We start from the raw sequence: 27,282 nt of genomic DNA, 5'->3' as shown, positions 1-27,282 counted from the left end.
GTTGCTTTCATTGTTGATTGCAACTGATTGAGATTTAGGGGCAGTTTAGCCACCTCCTACACCCCTCATGTGGTGGTGGAGCAGGTGCATGCTCCAGCCCTCAGCCAAGTACATACCCCACGGCACGATCGTTGGGCATCCCAGAGGGCTGCATGCATAAAAGCCTGATAGCGGAGGGAGGCGCACAGCGCCATCTCCTCCATGTAGCACTATCCAAGTAAGTGTCTGGGTAGTGCCTTCGTTGGATTTATGAGCTATTGCTCAGTAAGCACCTTTCTACAGTGCATCTACTCTCTGCCTGTGGCATGTTGTAGGATTGCTAGGTCAATCTGTTGGGGTGCTTATGAATGTTATTTTTTAGCATTGCAGCAGAAGGATGAACTAGATTGCATTTTAGTCCTTTCCAATTCTGTGTTTCCTCCATTCATCTTTTTCTTTTCTTTCTTTTAAGACTTGGCACATTTCAGCTTCCTGCCATACTAGGAATTAATCAGACTGAAGGTTTTCCAGTTCAGTATGAGCTCACTAATTAGTCACTGGAAAATGTCCCCTTTTTCTATTTTTTCCCAGGCTCCAATTTTTACTTTGAAACAATAGGAAATGAAAAGTCAAAGTCCACTCCACCCCTGGTATATTTCATACTACTACATGAACGTGTGGCTTCTGTATAGGAAAAGTACAAACAGCTCCTAAGTATCACAAGTAGGAAGTGACATTTTTCCTCCTTTTGTTCCTGGAGTTCCCTACAGATTGCAGCTAAATGTTGGAGACATTCTACTTAAAGGCAAGGTTAAATTTCTGATTTATCTTTAGATTTTGTTGGCCTGAACCAAGTGGAATTTGTCCACTACAGAATATTTTGAAAAGAAGTCTGGAAAGTGACCCACTTAGTTCTGCAGCAGCTTTTCTCTTTATCTTCAATACATTTTTGAAAACATAATTTCCTTCGTGCAAATGTGCGTGATGTTGGTTTTTAATATGGGTATTCATTTTCAAATAGTTACAAGTGGTTCAGATGGAATCTAATGAATAATTACTTGAAGGCAGGGATTGAGAATATGCCACACTATCAAATATTTGAAAGTATTTTTAATAATTATTAATATAACTTTGCAAATAATTATTATATACAGTTGCAAATGTTCCTTCGCAGAAGGTACTTTTTTCTTTTTTCCTTAAAAAAAAAATAGCTTACATTATCCAAAACAAACACACTGCTGTTCATTGATATAAAATGGGCTGAGGCTTCTGGTAGGGGATGCATCCAGACCACTGTTCATCCAGATTTCCTGGATGATCTGTTCTCGCCTCTCTATCCTTTCAGCAAGTTCAGCAGAGTCCACTGAACAATAAGCTGAATACGAAGTCCTGCAGAAGCCTGTTAGTTCATCAGGAAAGTCTGAATCAGAAGACTCCCCTCTCTCCTCCTCCTCTTCCTCGCTTTCGCTGGTTTCATCAGGCTGCTTGTCCTCTGGCACCAAACGCTTTTTTATCGTCTGCAAGTTTTCCAAGTCATTAGAGCATGACACGTGTACTACCAGAGCACAGAGCGTGAGCACTAGGCCAACACAAACACTAGACACAAACAAGAGAGCAGCTCTTTCAGGGTGATCTGAAATTAGAAACAAAATCCCAGACTAGAGGCTTATAAAGAGAGGTGCAGACAAGGGGTGGGGAGGAATGACAAGATGTAATTTCTGAAAAGCTCAGCACTGTTGTGCCAGCCTTTTGAACTCCAAGCCTACACACTCCATCTGTATCTGACCAACCAACGCTACATGTTTGAACAAAAAGTATAATGGTGCAAGGTAATAACAGTCTAGGTGTAGGAGCCATAAGGTTTGCAGGCCAAAGCTAATTACCTCTTTAAGGGCTCCTCTCCTGGCCTAGGCAGTGCCAACCTTGTGCCAAGTGGTGGCTCGCACATGGTCTGGCTGCTCTGGGGAAAAGGAGATGAAACGCTGTGCAGCGGAAAAGCCTTAGCAAGCTCGATGTACCAGGCTCAAATTAAGAACATAAGGAGAGCCGTGTTGGATCAGTCCAAGGGTCCATCTAGTCCAGCATTCTGTTCACACAATGGCCAACCAGCTGTCGACCAGGAACCCACAAGCAGGGCATGAGCACAACAGCACCCTCCCACCCAGGTTCCTCAGCAAGTGGTATACATAGGCATACTGCCTCTGGTACTGGAGGCAACACATAGCCATCAAGCCCAGTAGCCACTGCCTATTCCTGGAAAAATCTATCTGCAATCATTAATACTTTGGTGTTTTACTGTGTGTATTAATATGCCATGCGGCAACCTCTGTGTGCTTCTCTTTCTAAATCCTATCTATACAGCTCAGTTATCATACCAAAGCACTTTATCCTAAAAGCGCATTTAACCTCAATCACTAGGTAAAGCAAGCACATTTATCCAACTATTAGAAATAACTGCAAGTTGTGCATAGGATGTGGGAAAAGCAGTGAAACAGAATATTTCCCACTTCTTTGGGAACCAGAGTGACTGCAGCTGAGAGCTGGGGGGGGGGGGGGCGTGTGTAAGCTTTCTTTCCTTGCTTTCATTCTCTGCATCCATTTTCCATCAATAAACTCTTATCATTCTTTCACACAAGTAGACTTCAGTCTTACTGGTACCTTTGAATCTGTTTAGTGTGTGGGTCCTGGTTGGACCAGGCCTCAGACTTAAGACAATAGGGAAAAGTTTGCAGACTACACGTATATCACATGTAGCCAAACACAGCTTCCCATGTGTGCATATGTAGCTACATACAGGTACAGTTGCCATGTGTGATTATCTCTATGCCGCTGGCAAGCGATGTTCTCCATATAAGAAATTCGTCATGTTTGAAATGGCCCTGAAGAGCAGAAAAATATCAAGGTAGTTTTTAGTCTTGAGGTTTAACTGTGATGTGATCTAAATGGAGAGAAGAAAGCAGCAGCAATGGCTGTGGCTTTTTAACAGGTACAACTATCTTGAGTACTGTACTCCATATTGGGTATCTGCAGGGAATCTTTGAAGTCTTGTTATGAGATGACTGAGGCCTGATTCAAACGTGCAAAAACAGGCATAATACAGTCCTCTTGCGCAACTGCACCACTTCAGATTTCACGTTACATTAAGAACTCATTCTAAATGGCAGACCGTTACTTTCTGCCTACCTAGTTGTTGCTAAGTTCCTTCCAGGAAAAGACTGTGTATTTGCTTGTAGCTGAATAATGCAATATATAGATTCTTAAAGAAATGACTTAAGTCCCAGAAGTTCTAAGTATTCAACAGCTGTTGTCAGAAATTACCTCTGTTCATTCGTGTTCTAATTTTTTCTCTTAAGGCCCAAGCATGGGTTGGGGAGGGGAGCCTGGAGGTCCAGAGGGGCCAGCCCTGGTTGCAATCCCATTACTATGAGTCACAAAAGTTGAGGCTAAATTATAGATAACACTTCAGGATGCTTATGGAAACTTAATTCTCTATATTGATGTATGCATTGTCCAGATATTCTGATATTTGCTGGAGCCACGCAAAATCAGTGTTGGAACAGAACAAGACACATTCTGAACGATGAATTGCTGGCCCAAGCCCTATGTGTTTGTGCAGTTAAGACTTGTAGTTTGAGAAAGAGAGATTTGTGCTTCCCAAGAGCACTGAATGTGCAAGCACTCCAGGTGTTCTCACATATAGCGTGAATGTCTGGAGAGGGGAGGCCTATGTACATACAACTGTACATGCCTAGGCCTCCCCTCTCCACCCTGGAGGCCAGCAATGTGCTGTACTTGACACTGGGGGTGGGTCTATGCTCCTGTGTTCAAGTAAGCGGCTTTAATAATGCCCACTCAGGGCTTATGTGACATGCTTTCTCAAGACCTACCAGTCCGACAGTCCCTTGTGCATAGGCTGGAGTGAGGGACAAAGCACTATAATCAGGGACATTGATCTTGGGGACAGTGAGAATCAGTGGTGCTGGCAGAATTTAAAGGCCCAAAATTTATGAGAGTAAATGCCTAGTCCACCACACACACCCTCCCTCACACGCACACACACACACACACACACACAGTGTAAAAGACAGCAACTCTTCACACTGCATCAGAGGATGTTTGTGATCCTGTCACAAATTGGGGTACCAAGTTCTACTCCCCCCTCAGTACGTACTCTACAGTACATCCCTACAAACTGCAGCCAATAAGTGGACTTCCTTTTCTGTACTAGACCTGAAAAACATAATTGGTAGCAGAAAAAGGATGACTGGTCAGAACGCAAGAAAACACAATGTAATTGTTCTACCTCTAATGTAAGCAAATGTAGCCAAACTGCTGCTAACTATAATTCCCTCTTTCTTTGGAAATCTTGATTCTCTTGGGTCAAAATTTATACCTGTGAAAAGAAAATGAGAAATACATTCACTAGATTAGACGAGGGCCTGGCGTGCTATGGTCCATGGGGTCACGAAGAGTCGGACACGACTGAACGACTGAACAACAACATGTTAACTGAATTAGTTTTGGATTTCTTATTTTAAAACTGTAGTGCATTTCAAGTCTAACAAGACACACAGTTCACACAAGCATAAAAACAAAGGAAAGGAAAGGTTCCTCTTGTGCAAGCACCAAGTCATTACTGACCCCTAGAGGGACGCTGTTTTTCCTCAGCGTTTTTCTGGCAGACTGTATAGCGGGGTGGTTTGCCATTGCCTTCCCCAGTCCTAACTACCTTTTCCCCAGCAAGCTGGGTACTCATTTTACCGACCTCGGAAGGATGGAAGGCTGAGTCCACCTGAGCCGGCTACCCGGGACCCGGCTTCGGCTGGGATTGAACTCAGGTCATGGGGAAGAGTTTTTGGTTGCATTACAGCTGCCTTACCACTCTGCGCCACACAGGGCTTTTTTTGTTTTAAAAACAAAAGACAGGTACAAAATCTACTTCAGCTTAAAGATATTACTTGCAAATGGCATAATTTAAGAGACCTCACTTCAGAATAAAAGGCATTTGCCTGTCCTTCTACCTGAGATCCCTTTTAACTGGCAGTGCTAGGAACTGAACATGAAGAAACTTATTCCCACTCTTTAAATGTTGAATTCTGTCTGGAATGTGCATACCAAGGGGGTGTCTCCATGGTCAATTTGCTGTGAGCTGGTTCCATTTCGAGGTTGTTCAAGGCACATGATGTCGTGGCCATCCCGCAGCCACCCTGGAGCTTTTCACAGAAAAAACGGATTTCCTGAGACTGCTTTAAGTCCAATTCTTTTCCTTAAGTCGGGTTCGCCATGGTATAGTTGTTGTGTGCCCCAACCCCTGCATTTACTTCGCGTATGCTAGCCCTGCCCAGGGGTGTGCCTCTCACCGTGACCCCGGTCAAAGGGTGTTCCCTGTCCATGTGTTTCCCGTCCCTGTGTTTCCCACCACAAATCAATTAGTGTCTACTCAGAAGTAACTCCCATTGTGGTCAATGAGGCTTGTCCCCTGAATACGCACATCAGAATTTACAGAGATCCCCCTCCCCTCTTAAAATAGCATATTTTAAAGCACTAATTCCCTAAAGGCTATAAAGCGCTTTCTCAAAGCTGTGATTCTCCATTGTTCGGTTTATTGCTGTTCGGAAGTAACGAATTCACACCTTCAACCCTGCGCTGCATTGGGTTAGAAAGAGGGCTGGTTTCCCATCCCTGTCTTTCCCAGCCCAAACCTATGTGTGTCTACTCGGAAGTAACGTCCATTGTGGTCAATGAGGCTCGTTCCCAAAATGCGCACTCCAGAAATTTCCGAGATTTCCCTGCATTGAAATAACGCATTTACGAGCCTTAATGAAGAAGCTGCATGTCTTTGATGTTTGCTTCCTTTTGATGTTTGCTTTTTGGAAGTAATTAATTTGCAGCTTCAATCCTTTGCAGCATCAGAAGCTTCAGCGGAAAGGAGAATGGGGATTAGAAAGGGGGCTGATTGGAGCCACGGTGCTTCAGAGAGTTAATTCTCCTAAAGGCAGTGAAGCGCTATGTCGAAGCTACTTTCTCAGTTGTAAGGGAGTAATTAATGCGAAGCTTCCAAGCTTCAATTGTTTGAAGCATCGGGAGCTTCATGGGAGAAAGAAGGCTGCACCTGTGTTTCTTTAATGTTTGCTTTGGAGTCATTAATGCGAAGCTTCGAAGTTTTGATCATTCACAGGTTTGTTGGCTGTTTACAGAAGTATGGAGGAAGCCTCTTGCATTGGAGGGGGGGAAGCCCCTGCCAATCTGATGATGTTCACTCCAATCCCCCCACCCCATCCAGAAGTATGTTCCTGTGACAGGACTTGGAATGGTGAGGTGCGTTCATTCATGGAGCCCTGTGTAGATAAAAGTCGGCTCCTTGAAAAATCAGGGTAAGCCACCATTGGCTTCTCCTTTTGTTGTCGTGGAGACACCACCCAAGTCTTATCTCAGTATTCAAGGGAGGCTTCGTCTACACATGCAGCAAGATTAGGTGGTAATTAGGTGGCAGAATCCTGAGGAGGTAGACTGGATTGTATAAATTTAAAATTGCAAGTGTGGAGGGGTGGGGGACATTAACACTTTTAATGTTCTCCTAAGGAAAATAAAACTAGTAGAAAACTAGCACTACAGCAGGGAGTGGGCGGAGGCAGACCCTTTCTCTTTGATGTGCTATTTGGGGGGAGGGTGAATGCAGACACTTCTTTTACCTGGATTAGCTTGCAAAAATTGGCATCTCCTATTAATAAAATATTAGATAAAATAACAAAACTTTGGAAATGAATAAAACATATGATTGTCGACTCCCAGCCCTTTCTCTCTCCTCTTCCCTTCTCCTTCTACCAACCTTTCAGTTCTTCTTCTGTGCCACTTTATTTTTATGGTTGCATCTGTTGTACTGTTATAAACTAAAAATGAAGCTCAATAAAAATATTAAATAAAAAATGGCATCCCCCATATGCAGTTCAAATTGGTACAGTTTCACTCTACTACCTCAGGATTCTACCATCTAGTGCTGCTTCCAGTGTATACCAGTTATACAAGAAATACTGAACAATGAAAGTACGGCTGGGTCTCACTTCACTCAGCCAGATGTATCCCATATTTTGGCCTTATTCTATATAATCAAACCATCATAGGTTCTTACTTAAAAGACAAATGCTGGTAGCGATCCATAAAAGTGACCATATTCACCTTCTTTTGGCTTCCAAGAAGGATTTTGATTAGTAACCATTGGATCAACTGCTGCCAATATGAATTTGGGAACTGCAAATTAAAAAAAAAAAGAAAATATTACATGTTCATTTTTAAAGCATTTTACATCAAGTGAAACATTAGTTATTGTGCTAGGCTAAATGGTTACCTTATGTTACATAAGACAAAATCATGATAAACTAAGAGCTTTTCTACATAAGGCATTTATTGCACACTCATGTGATTCCTTACTCATGGTTATTTAGGGGTTCTTTTGACAATGCTGTGATCTTCCAGTTTCACTTCTGTTTTTCTGTTTTTTAAAAGCACTTTCCTGAGTTTCTTTTAGAGTGGGGAAAATAGGGTATTATTTCTGAAAATGAAAGAACTACTTGTGTATGGGCACTATTCTGCTATAACACAGCACCACCAACAGCTTCTGTAGTGGAAAAGCAGGAAAGGAAAGCTCTTTGTGTGCAGCTCGGATCTCGATTCTGTGATGAAACCAAAAGTAGATATGGGGCTTTTCTACACGAGGCACTTTTGTGCTTGTCATTCCGTACTCACAGTTGTTTAGGGGTTCTTTAGATGATGTTGTGGCCCTCCAGTTTTGCTTCTGTGTCTAATGAATGCTTTTGGCAAGTTTTTTTAGAGCAGAGAAAATGTGGCATTTAATTGTGGAAGTGAAAGAAAGCGTGATTTCATCTTGTGCATTTGTGCTACTCTACTTATACCACAGTGCCACCTAGAGGTTATGTGGCAGAAAACAAAACACTCCTTGTGTAGATCTCAATGATGCAACAAAATCAAAAATACATACAGTGGATTAAGATGATTAATAGCCATGTGTAGAAAAGCCCACAGCGATTAACGGCCTCACGTAGAAAAACTCTTAAGTGCCAAATAACTGCTAAACACATTTCATTTCCCCCTGCTAAGGACATTCCAGTCTATACTGCCAGTTCTTTTTTTTACTTATGCCATTACCCATATTAGCCAATGGAACTGTGCAAGATAGCCAAGGGGTGCTAATTAACAAAGGCTGTTTATTTTCCCCAAGGATGGGTGTCAATCCTGCAAAGTGTTCCGTCCTGCAGATACCAGCATGCAGCACTAAGCTTTTTGTAAAGTTCTGCCCACATCTGTCTACCAAAGAAATGGTTGGCACAAACTGCCCTAACAGCACCACTCAACTGTTGGGCGGCCGGGGGGGGGGGGGGAGAACAGTGAAATATGTACCCCAACTCCTAAAACAGGTAGTCAGTGTGGTCCAAGTTGACGCTACGTCTGGAATCTGATCTAACATGGCTCACCTTTTATGCAGACCTGGGTATTTGCTACAGGGATTTTGTCCCACACAGTGTAAGTTAGGACCCAATCCTACGAAGATACCTACGCATAGAAATCCACTTCCTTGCTGGATGTGCTTTCAGACTGTTAGCTCCTAGCACTACCAAACAAGAGACATTGTGAAGCTATTCTGTCTTTCCTTCAACAGATTTTTGTGTCTGGAAGGAATAAAGATGGAAGAAATGGCGGGGAAACATGGAATGTTACCAACGGAAGATGCCGTTTTCTGGACCCCCTGTAAAATTTCATGAATGAGGCAGGACAATTGCACAATAAAAGCCTTGTCTGGAAGCACCGTGGGACAAAAGCAAGAGTTCAGAAACGTTCATAGTAAGGATTCTTAAAAGCATTTGCCTTTGCTTCAAGACTTACATTTGGCACACCCCTAATATGGTCATTTTATAGTTTTCATGTTCTTAACATTTGTTAACATCATAACTATATCAGTTAGGATAAGTGTTTAAGCCCTATGTAATTGTGTTTGCTCCAGTTGTATTGAGGCGGGGGGGGGGGTGCTCTTGATTTGAGTGTTTCTTTGATTGTATTTTTTGTTGAAGTATTGTTTCAATACTTGTCCCTCTGAGACCATTTTGTTAGAGAGCCCCCAGATCTTGTTCCATGAATAGTTGCAGCTGTATTTGGATTGAACGCAGTGGAGGTGCTTATGGAATGGCCCTGGCCGCTCTAAAAATGTTATATATGGCTTCACCCTTAGTATCCTAGAAACACCTGCTTTCGGTTTTTAAAGGGCAAACTCAACAGTAGGATGCAGATGCATGAATGCCTCTCAATCTCTCTAAAGTTTGAGAAATAGCAGCCGCCAGGCCAGTGGCGTGGTGTGTGTGGAGATGTGATCCAAATTAGCACTGCAGTGGGGAAGGGGGTTTTAACACATTTTCTCTGTGCACCATTTTCCCAATGAAAATTCCCCCACTTAAGCTGCTCTTTGCCCCATTTGTAAAAATATACTGTCACATAGGCATAAAAATAGGGCAAGGGGAAAGGGTTCCATGGTGTGGTCCCCATCCAGATGGGGTCCCCCGTGGTTGCTATTTGCAGAAACATTAAAGAAATGTAGATGTATTCACACATCTCTGTTCTAATATGCAGTCTGGCCCTTAGAAGTTTTTAGTCCTTGTAGTTACAGAAATAAATTAAAAATGTGATGCCACAAATACTAAAGAACTCGAAACATCAAAGACTGCAATCCTATACATACTTACCTGAGAGTAAGTCCCATTGAACTCACTGGGGCTTATGTCTGAGTAGATATGTAAGGATCACACTGTAAGGCAAGTAAGAAGAAGCTCCATTTCATTATCCATCTTATTTTGCCTTATTTCTAAATGGTGGATCCACACTGAGCACTTACAGCAGCCATACGGAAATTCATTTAAATTGCTCCACATGGACGCTGTCACTAAGCGTGCCCTGTTCATGTGCAGTGGCCAACCATGTGGATTAGGCCACCAGGTCCAAACAACAACAAAAATACCTGGACTGCAATGTCCTGCAGAGAACTGCCAGGTATAAGACTTATTAAGAAGCAGCCTTATTTATTTCAGCTAGCTTATTTAGCTAGCTTTTGGGCGGGAGGGTGCTGCTGCACTCATGTCTTACTTGTGGGTTTCCTGTGGGCAGGGGTTGGCTGCTGTGTGAACAAAATGCTGGAATAGGTGGATTTGGTCTGATCCAGCACGGTTCTTCTTATATTCTTACATCTAATTGTGTCTGATCTGCCTGTACTTCCTAAAAGGAAATACGTCTTCACACAGCGCATAGTTAAACTATGGAATTCGCTACCACAAGCTGTAGAGATGGCCACCAATTTGGATGGCTTTAAAAGGGAGTTGGATAAATTCCTGGAGGAAAAGGCTATCAGAGGCTACTAGTCTTGATGGCTATGGGCTACCTCCAGTACCAGAGGCAGTGAGCCTATGTACACCAGTTGCTGGGGAACATTGGTGGGAGGGTGCTGTTGCACTCATGTCCTGCTTGTGGGTTCCTCGTCGACAGCTGGTTGGCCACTGTGTGAAAAGAATGCTGGACTAGTTGGACCCTTGGTCTTATGTTCTTATATCGAATTGTGTTTGATCTGCTTATCTCTTCCTCCATTGTATCATGCGGTTTGGCACTTAACAGTTGCTTAGTGAGATCCCCCCTTTCACATTGTGCACAAGCACACACACACACACGTACACAAATATTATAACTCCAAAAGTGGAATAGCTGTCTTAGTACACAGTGAACATTTCTCTTCTAGCCATTTCTGCCAATGCATTTTTGTGCAGTTAATTTGGATTTTTCTTTACATTTTTCTTGCACAGAAGAAAAAGAGTACAACATCATGTACACATGAAGAGCTGCTCAGTTGTTCACCAGTGGATATCTTTGATAAAAAAAACCCAGCTTCAACTTTTTGACATTGCACACAGGCTCTCTAGTTTAAAAAAATGCACTCTTCTTTCCCCCAGACCTAAATTTTCCTGTTTGTATGGCTTTCCAACATTAAATGCAGCTTTCTCATCAAAAAGAGCACTAGGAAGTTTGGAAAACTTGCAAATGATTCTTAACAAAAGCTGCTTTGTTTTTGTTTTTTAAAGGAAAATAATATTATCTAGGACAGACTTCATACATTCTGCAGAAAGCACTTCTGAACCTTTCTCCTGTTGCTGGTATGCATGTGTAAAAGATGGAAATGCAACTTTAATGTAGTTTTAAAATCTACTGATGGCCATATGGTTACCTTGATTTACAACTGTATTCCAGTCTTCCTTTTGTGTGCCATCCAGAACTGATACATTCATCTGAAAGCACATTTTTAGTCCTCTAGTCACCATTTTTCCTTAAGGAGTTCCACATAGGTGGGCCTCCTGCTTAGAACTGCAGGAGTAGCCCAGTTAATATTCCCTCTTGGTCTTCCACCCTCCTCTCCGCCCAGTCAGAAGGGCATCCTTTCTGGGCCCTGCCTATGCCTATCAGCTGCGCGGGGAATCCTTGCAGGGGGATTTTTCCCTTACCGCCTCCTTCAGGGTTGTGTCACTGTCTATATACTGACAGAGAGAAGACGGGGATCAGCCCTGCATGGGACCTCCTGCTCCACAGGACCTAGAGCAGTAGATGACTCCATTCAACAGGCTGGATGGAGTTTAATTTTTCCAAAGCACACTTCAGCACCTGCCATGGCCCACTAGTGTGCCCTGACACTCAGCTTTGGAATCAGTGCTCTAGCCCCAATGATGAAAAGGCTGAGCTACTTAAATCAGATTCACTGGGGCAGTGTTCAGCTTAATCAGGTATATGATAGAGCCACACCAGTCATGAGTAGTGTGACGTTAAAAAGGAAACGTTTTATCCAATTCCTGTTCAATGGTATAAATAAAAAACTGCTTAGAGATATTTTAAAGTATGTTCAGAAGTAAGTAAGTAAGTAAATAAATAAATGTTCTTGATGATACTTATAGAAGGAAGTTAATCTCTTGCCTCTTCCTTCTCTGTGGATCATCAATGCAGCCTGTGCTTTTAAGCTGCCCAGGGACAGTGTATACGCTGTGTGGATATTGAGCCCTGTACTACCAGCCTCCTTCCTCCGCTTTGGAACTGACTGACAGAGGCCAATCAGCCACCCTGCGTAATATGGCTCACAGCCAAATAGAGGGGCACCCAGGTTTAATGGAGCCTACTTATAAGACTAGACCTATTTATACTACCTCCAACTAGCTATCCCTTAAAAATATTAATAAAGGAGGATATTTAAAATATGACTTTAAAAACTAACATTCTGAACAGAAATCAGACTAGTACAGGGATGCAGAACCTCTTTCAGCCTGAGGACTGCCTTCCATTTCAGAGAAGCTCTTGGGGGCTACATTCCACTGGTGGGCAGCGCCAAAGGCAAAGGGGGCAGGGCCAAAATGCCAGCATATTGTAGCTTAAAGGTCTTCCTGCCAGTAACCGAGCCACAGGAGAGGCATTTCAACCTTTTAGAATGTGGGGGAAACTGCTCAAAAGCCAGGAAACCATCAAACTATTGGTGGTTGTGGAAAAGGGGTGTGGCCTTCTGGGTATCCCCACTGGGCTGGATTGGGACCCCTACCCTGAGGTACTGCACCCCTGCATTTACTCAGCCCTGTGAATAAATAACCCGTATGGTGCATTTGTACTAGGGTACTTTTTATTTCAAAATGTTTTCAGTATTACATCATTCCTACCTGTAATGGCAAAAAAAATTGATCTTGCAACTTACTGTGCATTAAATTTAGTTTGCAGGGTGGCAGACACACCAAACAAAGGAGAAGTGGATTTAATGCCATGATCAGAAACATCTATGAACAGACTTGCTTACAGTAATTATTATACTCATTCCCTGGAACTCAGTCAACACAAGCCCCCACTGGTGTCTGTGGCATCTCACACATTCCAAAGCTCTGCCTTACTCAAAGCCGTGAGGCAGCATGGAAAATAATTAAAAAAGCGAATCACTTGCGAATGCTCCAGGCTGCTTCAGATCAGCATGGCAGAAAACATCTTTCAAATTAATCAAGCAAGGAGAGAAAACGTGACTGGCAATGTGTCTTATGAGTGTGGTCCTAAGAGAATCATACTCTTCCATGCCAGCACTACCATTAGGTCAAATGAGGCAGCTGCCCCCACTACAGCCATTCCTCCTGATCCTGGTAGGATCATGCTGCTCAAATCATTCCTGCTGGGTAAATGCAGCAAATAAGGGGAGGAGGCAACACATACATAAACCTTTAGGATATACTGTACTTTATTGCAAATATTCAACTTTGCCCCCAACTCAGTTTTGGGAGTCCATATCTTTGACTCTATGCTATGAGAAGAGAAGGAAGGCAGCATTTTAATGTGGATTACATTCACTCTACCTACTTATCTGAGATACAGCGCATCCTTAAAGTCAATCCTGTGCATGCTCAGGGCTGCTGCTGCTGGTATTGTTATTATTGTTATTATTCTATATCACCCAATAGCTGAAGGTCTTTGGGCAGTTCACAACAATTCACAAGATAATAAAATACAGCATAAATTATGCACCTTGATGTTTGTGTGTGGAGTGGATGGGTTACCATTTGCTGCTTTCCTGTAACAGACACATATTGCTTTCTCATCAACACACTGGAACAAAGAAGGCTATGGCATAGGTTATACTTAAGATGGGCTCTGGTTTAGAAGGATACATAAAACTGAGTCAGGGCCTGGAGCAACTCCCCTATGAGGAAAGATTACAACATTTGGGCCTTTTTAGCTTAGAAAAAAGGTGAAGAGTATGTGATAGAGGTATATAAAATTATACATGGTGTGGAACTTGGGGTCATCCAATGAAGTGGAATGGGAGGAGATGCGGGACAAGGAAGAAAGTACTTCTTCACACAGCAGATAGTTAAACAATGGAGTTCACTACCACAAGATGTATTGATGGCACCAACTTGGACAGTTTTAAAAGAAAATTGGGCAAATTCATGGAGGATAAGGCTATCAGTTTCCAGAGGGGTAGCCACATTAGTCTGTTGCAGCAAGAACAACAAAGAATCTTGTGGCACCTTAAAGGTGAACATGTTTTTTATGGCATAAAAGCTAATGCCATAATAAATGTGTTAGTCTTTAAGGTGCCACAAAACTTTGTTGTTAAGGAAATCAGTGGGTACTGGTCATGATGGCTATATATCACACATATGCCTCTCAATACCAGTTACTGGGGGACAGGAGCAGGAGGGTGCCATTGCATTCTTGTCCTGCTTGTGGGCTTCTAATAGGCTTCTGGTTGGCCAGTGTGGGACAGAAAGCTGGACTAGATAGGCCTTTGGTCTGATCCAACAGGGCTTTTCTTATGTTCTTAAGACTACAAATCATGATGGCTATATACTACCTCCAGGATCAGAGGCACCACGCCTCTGAATACCAGTTGCTGGGGAACAGAAGCGGAAGGGTACTATTGCTCTTGTGTCCTGCTTGTGAGTTTCCCATAGGCCTCTTGTTAGCCAGTGGGGAAAACAGGATGATGGACTAGATAGGCCTTTGGTTTGATCCAGTAGGGCTGCTCTTATGTTCTTGTGAATTCTGAATAATGCTTGTATTCTACTCTAACAGTGCAATCTTATGCATATCTATTCAGAATCACCTGCACCCTTGTCTGGGCCTTAAGATCAGCCTCTGAGGCCCTGCTTGTGAGCCCACCATCAAGCCACTGCATGAACAGAATGCTCGACTAGATGGTATTAACATTTAAAGCCCTTAACAGCTTGGGGCTTTCTGGTTTTAATTTTTGTGAACTGCCCAGAGAGCATTGGCTATTGGGCAGTATAGAAATGAAAGAGAGAGAGAGAGAATTGGTCTGATCCAGCAAAGCTCTTCTTATGGTCTTAACTGTTGATACTAGTGTTGTTGTTTTTAACAACTTATTCTTGCTGCTGGTTTATATATTTTATATTGATTAACCCCGCTGATATTTTTCTCTGCTGCTGCTATGATATTTTTAGACGTTTTCGTGTATTTTAGTTTATGATTTTCTGGTGCATGTTATTATATGTTATTATACATGGTTTAATATGTTGCGACCCTGAAGGGTGGCCTATAAAAACAGATAAAAACAGAATAAATGAATGACTGAGTGAAGATGCAATCCTATGCATGTTTAGACAGAAAAAAGTCCTATAACTCCCAGCATTTCCCGGCCACCCATGCTGGCTGGGGAGTGCTGGAAGTTCTATGGCTTTTTTTGTCTAAACATGCATAGGATTACACCCTGAATGAATGAATGAATATAAAGGCTCAAAACCGCAAGCGCAGGGCCAATTTCACAGGCCCTTCCAATGCAATTGCCACCTGGAAGAGATGAAGGTTAATGACCATCTGGGAAGAAGCCCCATGGTTCTGCAAGTTGAAACCCAGGTTTTGAAACAAATGTCTCATTGTACATGTGCTGATTTAACAATTACTCTTTATTAAAACCTAAGCCAGCCTTCCCCAATCTGGCACCCTCCATATGTACTGGACTTCAACTTCCATCATCCCCAGCCAGCAGACAACCTCCAAGTTTGCCTAAGCACAGTGTACGCTCTTAAAGAGGACCATGATTTGTCTTACCACATGCATAGCTGACATTGAGATATTTTTTCACACCAGGCAGGCATGGTCTTCCAAAGTTATGATTGTTAGCAATAATTTTACACCTCTGTTTTCCATAACACTTCTTCGATAATATTTCTAAAGCTGAATAGGAAAAGCAATCTGAAAGGGGGAAAAATGAAAAGATGTTTATACACATATCCATAGATACTAATTACTTGTTCAAAGAAAGGGGCTACTACATATATGTGTGCATGCAGATATAGGCCCGTTGTTGCAACAAGGCCTACTTATTGCACTAACAGGCCAGTGCTGGCAAGGAAGTGAGGGTCATTTGGATAATGCCCCAGTAATCTTGCATTGGCGCTGTGTGCAGCAGTGGTGTGAGAGTCCATTATCGGGTCACTTATGTGGCCCCACCTGCCTAATATAGTCGGGAGACAAGACCTATCACAAGATTTACTGCCAGATCTGAGCCAGTAAGCTGTAAGGCTGAAGGGTGAGGGGTCTGCAGGGACTGGGTTGGGAGTGAGGCAGTCATGGTGCTTAGAAGATTTAGGCTACAATCTATAAACACTTACATAGGAGCAAGTCCCATTGGACTTATTTCAGAGTAGAAATGCAATAGGATTGCACCATAAAAAATAAAAGCAGCCACTATTTGCCGGATGACCAAAGCGAGACAGAGAAACCAGATGTTTCATTGAAAACTAGAGACAGATTCCAGGAATCGCCACATCTGGGAGTGCTGAATTGGGGGAAGGGTCAGGAGGGAGCAGGAATGATGCTGAGAACATCACTGGTTAGTTCTCAAACTAGGAAAAGGGAGGAACTCATATTTTCTCTGGGGCAGATAAATCCTCTCACAACTCAGTCAAAACTCTCATCATTTTATCTCTCCCTCTCTTATTTATATCCCACCTCCCAATATTAATTTTCATTCAGACAGCAGCTTACATTAAACAATATATTGATGCTGGGAAAATCCATTTCCCCTTAACTGCTGTGAGGACTGCAGCTAAACTCAGAGGGAACAGGGAAGTCTGAGGGGTTGGCAACTAATGTCAGCATTCCCGTTAATCCAAAAGTCCTGGCACTTTGACCCTGTGAGCCCTGGATCCACCACACCACTGGTTATTCCAGAACAAATGGACGAGCCGTCAAACTTGGACAGGTGCAGATGTGCAACACTGATGCAGCCCTGGCAATTAGGTGGGTAGAGTGAGGCTGCAAACACACTGGGACAATCTGAGCATTGCCCCCATATATGCAAGCAACATGTCTCCTTTTTATGCACCTTATAACTTATCTGTCTGGGACAACCGTGGTGTATCCCTTTTGAGTGAATATCTACGCCTGTTCTTAGATTTGACTGATGGTATCTATGACGTAAAATGTTTTCCATGAATGGGATTAGACTCAGACATGCACATGTTAAGTCTCGGGGAGTAATTATTTCAAGAGCAAATTGTTCAGATTTTTACATAGATTAAAAAAGACAGAATAAAGAAAAAACTGTCCTGACTTCTGTGTTCGCTTCAGGAGTGAAAATATGGTTTATTCTCTAAAGGTGCAATCCTATGCATGTTTAGACAAAAACAGTTCTACCACTCCCAGCACTCCCCAGCCAACATGGCTGGGCAATGCTATGAGCGGTGGGCTTTTTTTCTGTCTAAACATGCATAGGTTTGCGCCCTAAGCTCTTTGAATCCTTTGCCTCTCTTCTGCGATTAGTAGAAGGTGCCAAATAGTGCTGGTGGTTTTTATGTAGTGGACTGGAACTGAAAAGAGGAGGTAATCAAAGCATATCCAGAACATAGCTGTAAAATATCAGCTCTGACTTGAGCTGCTATTTAACATATAAGAGTCTGTTGTTTCCGAAGGAACAATTGCTTCAGGTACTAATTAGCTTTATTTTAGATGTGTTTTGACATGCAGATTATTCAGAGTTGCTGCAGCCATAAATTGTGTAAAGCAAAGCTTAATGAGATTGGCAAGTCTTCTTTTCCATTCTGAAAGCCTCTCCCATTTTCAAACACTGGTAGACGTCACTTTCTCTTCTGTAGTGTGCAAAAGTTTGCCTTTCAGTGGAACAGCCAGAGCCAACTCTGGCAAAGCTAGGACCATTCCACACTCACACCATGTGTCATGCAGCAAGCACTGTGACACTGGAAGGGGAGATTTGGAAAGACAGAGATCTCCGTTACTTTGTTTACTAAACAGGGCAGACAATATTAATCAAAATTATATCATTTTCCTTGCCGCCTTTTACTCTATTTTCAAAACTTTTATCTAAGGGTGCTTCCGGACAAGGTCTTTATCAAGCCATCACCCTGCATTAACTGTGGAATTTTACAGGGGATCCAGACAGCATCATCTTGGATGACATTGGTCCTAGAAATTTTCTAGGAAAAAAAAAGCTGGGGTACTCAAGAGCTCACCATACTCATGTCCTGGAGCTTTAAAAAAGAAATGAAGCATCAAGAAAAGATGCATTAGCAGTATATCATATTTTGGTCGCTCCTTTTTCATCTAAGTATTTTTAATTCACTTTCTCTTTCCTCCCAATGCTGACGTATCTTTTAATACAAGTCTAATGAGAGCCAGCATGCTAGAGTGGTTAAGTTAGAACTTAAAAGGCCAAGTGGGTGTTTGGACAATCGCGGGGGGGGGGGGGAGAGAGAAGCCATTGTGGCTTCTCCCCTCAAGCCTCTGCACACGTGCCCATCATTTACATAATTACCTGTGCTGCGATGCGGGTTGCCGTGCTGTTCAAACCCAGCACGTGGCATGGATGGCTGCATACCCACCCTACAACCCCAACTGTAAGATTGAAATCCCCAGTCAGCCATGAAGTTCACTGGCTCACTCTCACTCTCTCAGCCTAACCTCACGGGGTTGGTGGGAGATAAAATGGGAGGGGAGGAGGACAATGTAGGCAACTTGAACTTCTTGGATGAAGTACATGAAATAAATAAATAGTGCCAAATTAATTTCCTATTAACATCTGGATTAGCTAGTTCATATCTGTGCTATTTGCATGCTTGTAGAAATTATTTACATCTGGTTTAGTTTTGCTTTTCTCTCTAGCAGCACTGAATACTGGGATGCTGGATATCTCATGCTCTCTGGTAGATGCTACTGAGGGTGTAGGGGAGCATTCATGCTCATGTAAGTACAAGAGGAATGCTCTACAAAAGGGTGCTCTGGCTATAGATTTCTGTTAAAGCAGGACAAAACACATTGCAAGTTACTGCAAAACTGTCTGCAACAACTTCCTAGTGTGGAAGCACTATGTGGGACTCTCAAGGTAGTGCCAAGATTTCAGCACTAATTTCCAGTAATTTCCAAGCACTATAAAATACAATGCATACAAGCTGGGTGGGAGTTTCTAGATGAACCACTGGTGTAGCAGTAGAGTTTGAAGCACAGGAGCTAATCATTACAGTATGTATACATGCACACCAAAGAGCAGCAGTACATAGCATAATACCCAGTTTATGAGGATTGGCAGGACTACAATCCTATGCATAGCTCCGGAGAGTAAGGGCTCCTTCACACTGAGCTTTTATCCTGCTATTGAGATTGTTCACTCACAGAAGTTTGCAGGCCCTTTAGATGATGTCGTGCACCTCCAGGGCGTCTCCTGAACTACATGACCTTTATTCCATTTTTAAATAGATCGGAGATAATGAGCTGTCAAATTACCTTGCTTGTGTTCCGCTTGAGTTCCCTCTGTGAAAAAGAAAACGCTGCAAGAAGAGGAGCTAGACCAATGAAACATATGGAAGACTCAGATAAAGGGGAGAAGGAGGGGGAAAGGGGAGGGGGGAAAGGAAGCACATGTAAAGGGAGTCGGTTGTGATCGTCCATTCAAAACAGAAGCAGAAAGCCGTTTTAAATGCAGGATTTTAAGCTAGTGTAGAGATGCTCTAAGGTCCATTAAACTTAGTGGTGTTTAGTTCTGAATGCATAGGTTCTACTTGTAAAACATATTGAGCTTTAACAAAAGATCGTTAGCCAGCAGAAATGCAACCTTTAGCTTTTGATTAGAAATACAAACAATCCTGCAAAGAAGTGTTACCATATAAAGTAACACTGGCATGGAGCATCTCTACACCAGCCTAAAATTCCACTTTGTGTTTTTCAAGGAGGGAACTCAAGCGGAACACAAACAGGGTAATTTTGATAGCTCGTTATCTCCGATCTATTTTTTAAAAGAATACCACTCATTTAGTGCAGGAGACACCCTGGAGGTTCACGACATCATCTAAAGGGCCCGCAAACTTCCGTGAGTGAGTAATCTCAATAGCAGGATAAAAGCTCCGTGTGAAGGAGCCCATGAAGTAGGAACCAGGACAAAGCCTCTGCTTGATTATTTTCCTAATTTTCTGATGTCCTCTATGCTAATCTGTCGCTAACGATAGTAAAACTTGAAAGCCTCACTAGCACTTAATTCACTTGTCAGAGCAAGGAGGGTCCATTAATTCACCAATTACCCTGGCAGGCTCCTGCACTCCCTCATGTCCCCCCTCCACTACACTAATGTGCAGCGCCAAACAAACTCAGTGTGAAATTACGAAAAAGTAAAAAAGGGTCAAAAGATAGAGCTAACTAAAGCGCTGCTGTTTTAAAACAATGAGATGATGCTTACATTGTAATTTTTTCATGAAAAAATATGAAAGTCAGCAATATGATTTTCCAACATAGATGCACACTGCAAAGAAGATGGACGAATGATCTTCACATATCAGTGGGCATGATGGTACATAGTTCAGTGGCAGAGCATATGCTTTACATGCAGAAGGACACACCAGGTTGTGTCTCTCCTGCGTATATCCATGTCGTAGGGAATGCCATGCGTGAAGTTCCTGTGAGCAAAGCCCCTTCTCACCATACAGAGGGTGACTTCAGAAATTCCTTCCCACAAAAACAGGACAGGTCACAAGATTTCAGATCACTCGTAGTGTGCAAACCATTTAAGCCTTAGATCTGAAGATGCTGTGCTGAGATTTGCCTTTGCAAGCATGCTCAATGTCTACGAGCTATAGTGTAAACAGAACTAAATCGTCACCAAACACAACTAGGTTTTCAAAAGTGTGTGAAATATGTATAAATGATAAATGCGGGTCTAGTTTCAATTAAAAAAGCTTAGTATCTGAGGGCTAAACAAGATGTGACATTAAATGGATGGTTGCATTTAACATGTCTAGGATTTTTTAAAAATTCTTAATAACAGCTGTGGGAGGAAGGGGCAGCAGGATCAGGACTGTAGTATGGAGGCAGGGAGGGTTAACACCCCTCACAACAGTCCCAGTGAAAGTTGCCCCCCTCCCAAAGTATTTGCTATTCCAGTGAAAGCTTCCCTTCCAGGGCTAGCAGCAGCTTCAGGGAAGTTATTTTCAGCAGAATCATGGCACTGGGGAAAGAATTAAACCTCCCTCCCCACATGCCACAGTCCTGATCTTGACTGCTCCTCTGTCCTTCCCCATGGTTGTTATTTAGGAGGAAAGAAGTACGTACATTAAATGCATTCACTCATTTAGCATCATGTCTAATTTGGCCTGGAATGTGAACCTTTTAACAGGTTATTGTCTATTGCATAACCTTTTTTCAAGTATGCTTCTGTTAATCAGAGTAATTTATAGTTTTAGAAGCATTTGTTAACCTAAAACTTTTACCGACCTTTCTAAGGTGAACTCAACTTGGCACAGTACTTTGTTTCCGTTGGCCAATAAATTCCCTTTTAAGTCTTGTGCCTATTCATACATCAATAGGAATTTGAAAGGAAAATGATTAGTTTGAAAAGACAGTGTGATGAACACAACAGAAAGGAGCTGTAGCTCTCTAACTTAGCCAAGTCAAATTCAGAACACTTGGCAGACTATACAGTTTGGAGTAGACAGGAGGTAATTTGTGTGGATCATTAAGTCCAAGTAACCAAGCCCCAATTTTTACTACCCTGCTTTCTGCATCACTGTTATTGAAATACATTAATATGTATTTGTGCCAACTTGTCTGGTTCTCCAAGGCATTCATGTCAAGCATTGTTGAGGCTTACAATCCTTCTATGAGCCAGATGTGTGATCCTCATATCCCCAAGGGAGAAAAGAGTGCTTTGAACATCTCCGCCCAGCCCTGCCACTAGGCACATCTTGATGGATAGCAAGGGCAATGCTGGGCTGGGGCACCAAAAAAAGAAAAGGCTTGACACAGATTTGGCTGTGCTTTCTTGCCCACCTGGTGCCTGAGCTTATGCTACCGAGCCTACAGCAAGCAACTACAGTGAAGGTAAGAGACAAATGGTGAAGCTTGTCATTGCTTCACTCAAGTAGTTAAATTTTAGGAGGGAATTTGAAGGAAGGGGCTAATGGGAAAGTCACACACACACACACACACAAAAGCATCAGGAAGTGTAGTAAACTAATAATCAGGCAAATGCATATGTTTCACATTGGGTGCCAAAATGCCTACGGTCAGCCCTGATGTGGAGGAATCTCCAGCTCATCAGACCTTATCTTCTACATGCCTAGAATCAGCCTAAGCTGAGCCTATTCTATGGATGATTTATATTCACTGTACATTGTGCGAGCAAATGGCAAAACAGCGATTAGACAGTGGATGGGCATGCGCAACTGGCCCAGATATTGGGAGAATAATATCCCCTTCCATTTTTGTGACACATCATTCTGTACCTTCAAGAGTAAATGCCCTGTTCATTTCACACATACACTTTTTTTCTCCTCATGGGATTTCATCCACTCTCACTTGAAAATCAATGTATTATTGTTACTACTGCTGCTACGTTGGACAATATAGGTACAAACTTCCTTTAACTCTACTTTAGGGAATACCCTCCTCTATCCCAATTTACTCTGATGCCCACGCATTTTCCAAGGGAGGGGAGGGGAGAAGAGCAGTAAAATCTCTCATCTAATTCTCCATGTTAGGCAGATGCAGGAACTTAGGGATACTTCACATATCATCCTTTCCTATACAGGTGTAATCTCCATGCCGTCTTGTACAGCTTTTCTACATGAGGCATTTATTGTGCACTCATGATTCCTTATGGTTGTTAATGGGTTCTTTAGACAATGTCATGATTCTCCAGGCTCACTTCTGTTTTTTAAGAGCACTTTCCCCCCTTTTTTTTAGAATGGGGAAAATGGGGTATTCTTTCTGAAAGTGAAAGAACTACTTGTGTATTTGCACTATTCCACTATAGCACAGCACCACCTAGAGGTTATGTAGCGGAAAAGCAGGAAAGGAAATGCTCTTTGTGTAGAGCTTGGATCTCAATTCTGTGATGAAACTGAAAGCAGATACAGTGATAAACAGCCTCATGTAGAAAACCTCTTAATCAAAATATAGAGACAGAAAATCTGATCACAGATCTCTGTTGTCTCATCTAATTTGGGCCTGGGAACTAGTCCTATGTCACCAGTAATTCCCAGATGAGATTTTGTTGTCTTTAAAACACAGATAGTTAAGTTTTGTATATATTTTGTTCTTTGACTAGGCTAAAATGCCACTGACTAAACGCATCCATGCTGCATTCTTGGAACTAAGACATAAGCAAGCTTGGCTCTGGGCTGAAGCCCTGAATCCTGTTTAACTGTGGAGGTAATGTTTAACTAAGAGTTGAATCTGTTAATTCTTTACAATGGTATTCCAAGTTACCTTACATTCCTAAAGTTTTAGTACTTTAGGTGGCTTGCCTTTATTTTCCATGCCTATATTTCTGTTTTCTTAATAAAATGTATAGTTTATCATGCCCTTGATATTTTGATTGGTGGTCTGATGGTGCCCTATGGCTGGGATCCAGAGGAACCCATTCAAAACACTTGTGTGTGTGCAGGGGTGTGTGTGTGTGTGTGCGCACAATTATCCTTTCTGCCAATAACAACCAATGGAATGCCATTCTTGAAGTTAGGTTAGTTAGATAGTTTTCTTTACTTGGTGACTTTGTGTTTGGTGAAATATATTTGATATTTCAAGAATTAGACTCAAAGAGCATCTCTACACCAGCCTAAGATCCTGCATTTAAAATGGGGCTTTCTGCTTCAGTTTTAAATGCAGAATCACTCCTTTTTTTCACCTGCTTCCTTTCCACCCTCCCCTTTCTCCCTCCTTCTCCCTGTATCTGAGTCTTCCATTATCTTTTATTGACCTTGCTCGTCTTCTTAGTGCTTTTCCTCTTTTCATGGAGGGAACTCAAGCAGAACACGACAGGGTAATTTGATAGCTCATTATCTGCGATCTACTTAAAAATGGAACAAAGGGCATTTAGTGCAGGAGACGTCCTGGAGGGTCACAGCATCATGTAAAGAGCCTGCAAATGTCCGTGAAGGAGAAATCTCAATTGCAGGATAAAAGCTCCGTGTGAAGAAGGCCAAAGACTGACATATTCCAGCTATTTCCGGCTTATGTTTAATAAAGCTACTGGGATATTTTTTCAAGAATGAGGATGCACTAGGAGTACCTTCCATTGACTTGTATTCACTTGGGCTTACTTCTGAGTAGACAAACCTTCTAAGTAGAATAAACAATCTTATATGTGAGACTGCACTAATTAAAGCAATGTAAATTTTAAAACTGGGGAAATTGCTGCTCTGGTATATACATTTTCAATCAAGGACATGAAAAATTAGATCTGCAGGCTGAATTACATCAACAATTATTTGACTATACCTTTATATAAATTTAAATGATCAAATGAGTGACTGCTCAAGGTGCAAGTAAGACCAATGTGCGGATGGGGAGAGAATGAAGAGAATAGCCCAGTTCATGAGACCAGTTTGTGTAGATTGAATCATGCTGCTTGCATGACACAACAGCCCGCTGTGGATTATTTAACCCACAGTGAGACTGTAGTGCACGCGGGGTGGTGTGGCTGCCATTCTGAATATGCAACCCATCCTTGGGGGTTGTCATGTTGTGTGAACCTGTGCGAACATTGAGTGGGCTGGGATGACACACCATGGCTCTTCGTGGGTTATTTGATGATTACACAACCTTCTGCTTTGCATCAGCTTTCAGCAACAACCCAGTTTCTCAGTTGCTTGATGTGATGTACGAACCCAGAACTCTGGGTTGTTTTGAGAGAAACAGCCTAGAGTTTTAACCCAACAACAAACCATGGGTACAACTCTGGGTAATTTGTAGTGCTGTGCCCTATTTTGGGGTACTTTTTCTCTACCTGCGAAAGAGGCATTGTTTTTTCTCCCTCTTTCACAGGGGTGGGAATAATTTATCCAGCCAGGAGTTCTTCTGAATGCCTTCTGGAGAGGGTGAAGTCACATGGTCTCCTGGGAGTTCAGAAAAACCTGCCAGACTGGAGAAGAGTCCTTGGCTTCTGCAAGTGCAGGGGGTATTTTTTAAAAAATTAAAAAAAAGAAAGAAGACCCCTCAAGAATTGCCTACACTTAAAAAGGTATGTGGAAACCCTCTCCCACTCTCCAAAGAGAAAATTATCTGAAATTCTCACTTCTCCCAGCCTCTTTCTCCAGTTTTTATTTTGCTCCCACCCCCCATGAAATGCTGAAAATGGAAGAATAGAAATTTTCAGCACAGCACTAGTAATTTGTCCCTCAACAACACAGTGTGCCAGGTTCGCACGTTGCATCAAATAACCCAGGAATGAGGTGTTCCTGGGTAGTTGCTGAAAGTGGGTGCAAAGAGCAGTCATGAGACCACTTGCTCCTATATGGCCCCCAAAACCCATGGGATGTTGTTATGCGTAAACCAGGCCGCTGTGTTTTAACATAAGTTTTATTGTATTGTGTGTGTTTTTTATTTTGTAAGACACCTTGGGGGTACAAATGACTTATATAAACAGTAGTGCACTGAAGGATCTTCTTATGTGGATTCTGACATGATCTTACCATTACAATGCTACCTGGATGAGTTCCCCATAAGCAACAACAAAGCTATGGATGATCTTGGGCTAAGCTTTTCCTAACAGATACTGGCTTCAGATGTGACAAGACTGCTGAGATCCATACATCTTTGGGCTTCAGATGAGACACAGAAGCAAGGTGAGAAAAAGAGTGAATCACCCCTGCTTTTGCTGTGCACTATGTCCAAAGCCACCCTCTCTATTGATTTAATTTTTAAAATATCTCTGTACTGCTTTTCTTTAAAAAAAAAATAAATCCAAAACTGTGTACAAAGATAAAACATTTAATACACATGTAAGGCCAATTAAACCCAATAAAAGCATTGGTACAAAACAAAAACAAAGAATGACAAAATAAATTAGGTTTTGACCTATTTTTGTAAAAACAGTAGGGAGAGGAGCCAAATGAATCTCAGAAGAACACAATAAAAGCCATGCTGGATCACACCAAAGGCCTATCTACTCCAGCATTCTGTTCAGTCAGTGGCCAACCAGATGTCCATGGGAAGCCCAAGTGAGTCATGAGTGCAACAGCAGCCTCTTGTTTGTGTTCCCAGCAAGTGGTGTACATAGGCATACTGCCTCTGCTACTGGAGGCAACATATAGCCATCATGACTAGTAGCCATTGATAGCTTTATCCTCCATGAATTTAACTAACCCCTTTTAAAGCCATCTGTTGGCAGCCATCAATACATCTTCTGGTAACGAATTCCATAGTTTAATAATGTGCTTTATAATGAAGTACTTCCTTTTATCTGTCTTGAATCTCCCACCATTCAGCGTCATTGGATAACCATGGCTTCTAGTATTATGAAAGGAGTGGGTCCTTTCTTTGGAATGCCCTCTCCAGAGAGGCTCACCTGGTGCCTACGCTGTGCTCTTTGGGGGGCCAGGTAAAGACCATCTTATTTTCCCAGGCATTTTAGTCTTTCAGTTTCCATTGTTTTAAAATCTGTTACTGTATTTTTAAATGTTAACACTGTTGCTGGTTTTTACTTTGGTTTTATACCATAATTTTAAACTTTCAGAAGTTGTATATTATGTTTTATCATGCTATATTTTATGGTTTTAATTGCTGTAAACCGCCCAGAGAGTTTCGGCTATTGGATGGTATAGAAATGTAATAAATCATTAAATAAATAAGTAAATAAATTGAGAAAAACTTTTCCCTATCTACTTTCTCCATTCCATGAATGATTTTATACACCTATATCAGGTTCCCCCTTACTCGCCTTTTTTCTAAGCTAAACAGCCCCAATAGTTTTAACCTTTTCTCACGGGGGAGTTGCTCCAGCCCCTTGATCATTTTGGTTGCCCCTTTCTGCACTTTTGCCAGTCCTGCAATATTCTTTTTGAGGTGCAGTGACCAGAACTGTATACAGTCTTCCCAGTATGGTTGCAACATAAATATGTATGAGTGCATTATGATATTGGCAGTTTTGTTTTCTTTCCTTTTCTAATTATGCCCAACATGGAATTCACCTTTTTCACAGCAGCTGCACACTGGTTCGACATTTTAATTAAGCTGTTCACCACAACCCTAAGATTTCATTCTTGGTAATCACCTCTACCCAGATCCCATCAGTGTATATATAAAGTTAGGATTTTTTGTTCCAATGTGCATCACTTTACACTTGCTCACACTGAACTGCATTTGCAGTTTTAATTCCCATTCCTCCAGTTTGGAGAGATCCATTTGGAGCAATGTTGCAATCCCTCTTTGTTTAACCATGCCAAACGATTTGGGGTCATCAGCAAATGTGGCCACCTCACTGCTCACCCATATAGTTTA

At 42.1% G+C, this 27,282-nt stretch overlaps 1 protein-coding gene across 2 annotated transcripts in view; it reads right to left on the bottom strand.

Moving 5' to 3' along the window:
• Nucleotides 1–448: 448 nt before the first annotated feature.
• The window catches only part of EVA1C (eva-1 homolog C), an 84,652-nt gene continuing 57,818 nt past the window's right edge, over nt 449–27,282 (bottom strand). For both annotated transcript variants that reach the window (XM_084843623.1, XM_084843624.1), the window contains 4 exons: nt 15,610–15,753; nt 7,156–7,227; nt 4,283–4,372; nt 449–1,612 (listed from right to left, as the gene is read on the bottom strand). In XM_084843623.1, the coding sequence (XP_084699749.1) occupies nt 1,197–1,612; nt 4,283–4,372; nt 7,156–7,227; nt 15,610–15,753 (722 nt within the window). In that variant the 3' untranslated portion in view covers nt 449–1,196. The remainder of the gene's footprint in view (nt 1,613–4,282; nt 4,373–7,155; nt 7,228–15,609; nt 15,754–27,282) is intronic.

The sequence above is a fragment of the Heloderma suspectum genome, chromosome 3, assembly GCF_057233095.1.
Source record: "Heloderma suspectum isolate Gila_16-S chromosome 3, 16-S_ref, whole genome shotgun sequence".
NCBI lineage: Eukaryota > Metazoa > Chordata > Lepidosauria > Squamata > Helodermatidae > Heloderma > Heloderma suspectum.
The sequence above is the reverse complement of the archived record's forward strand: the minus strand, read 5'-3'. Positions and strand labels throughout refer to the sequence as shown.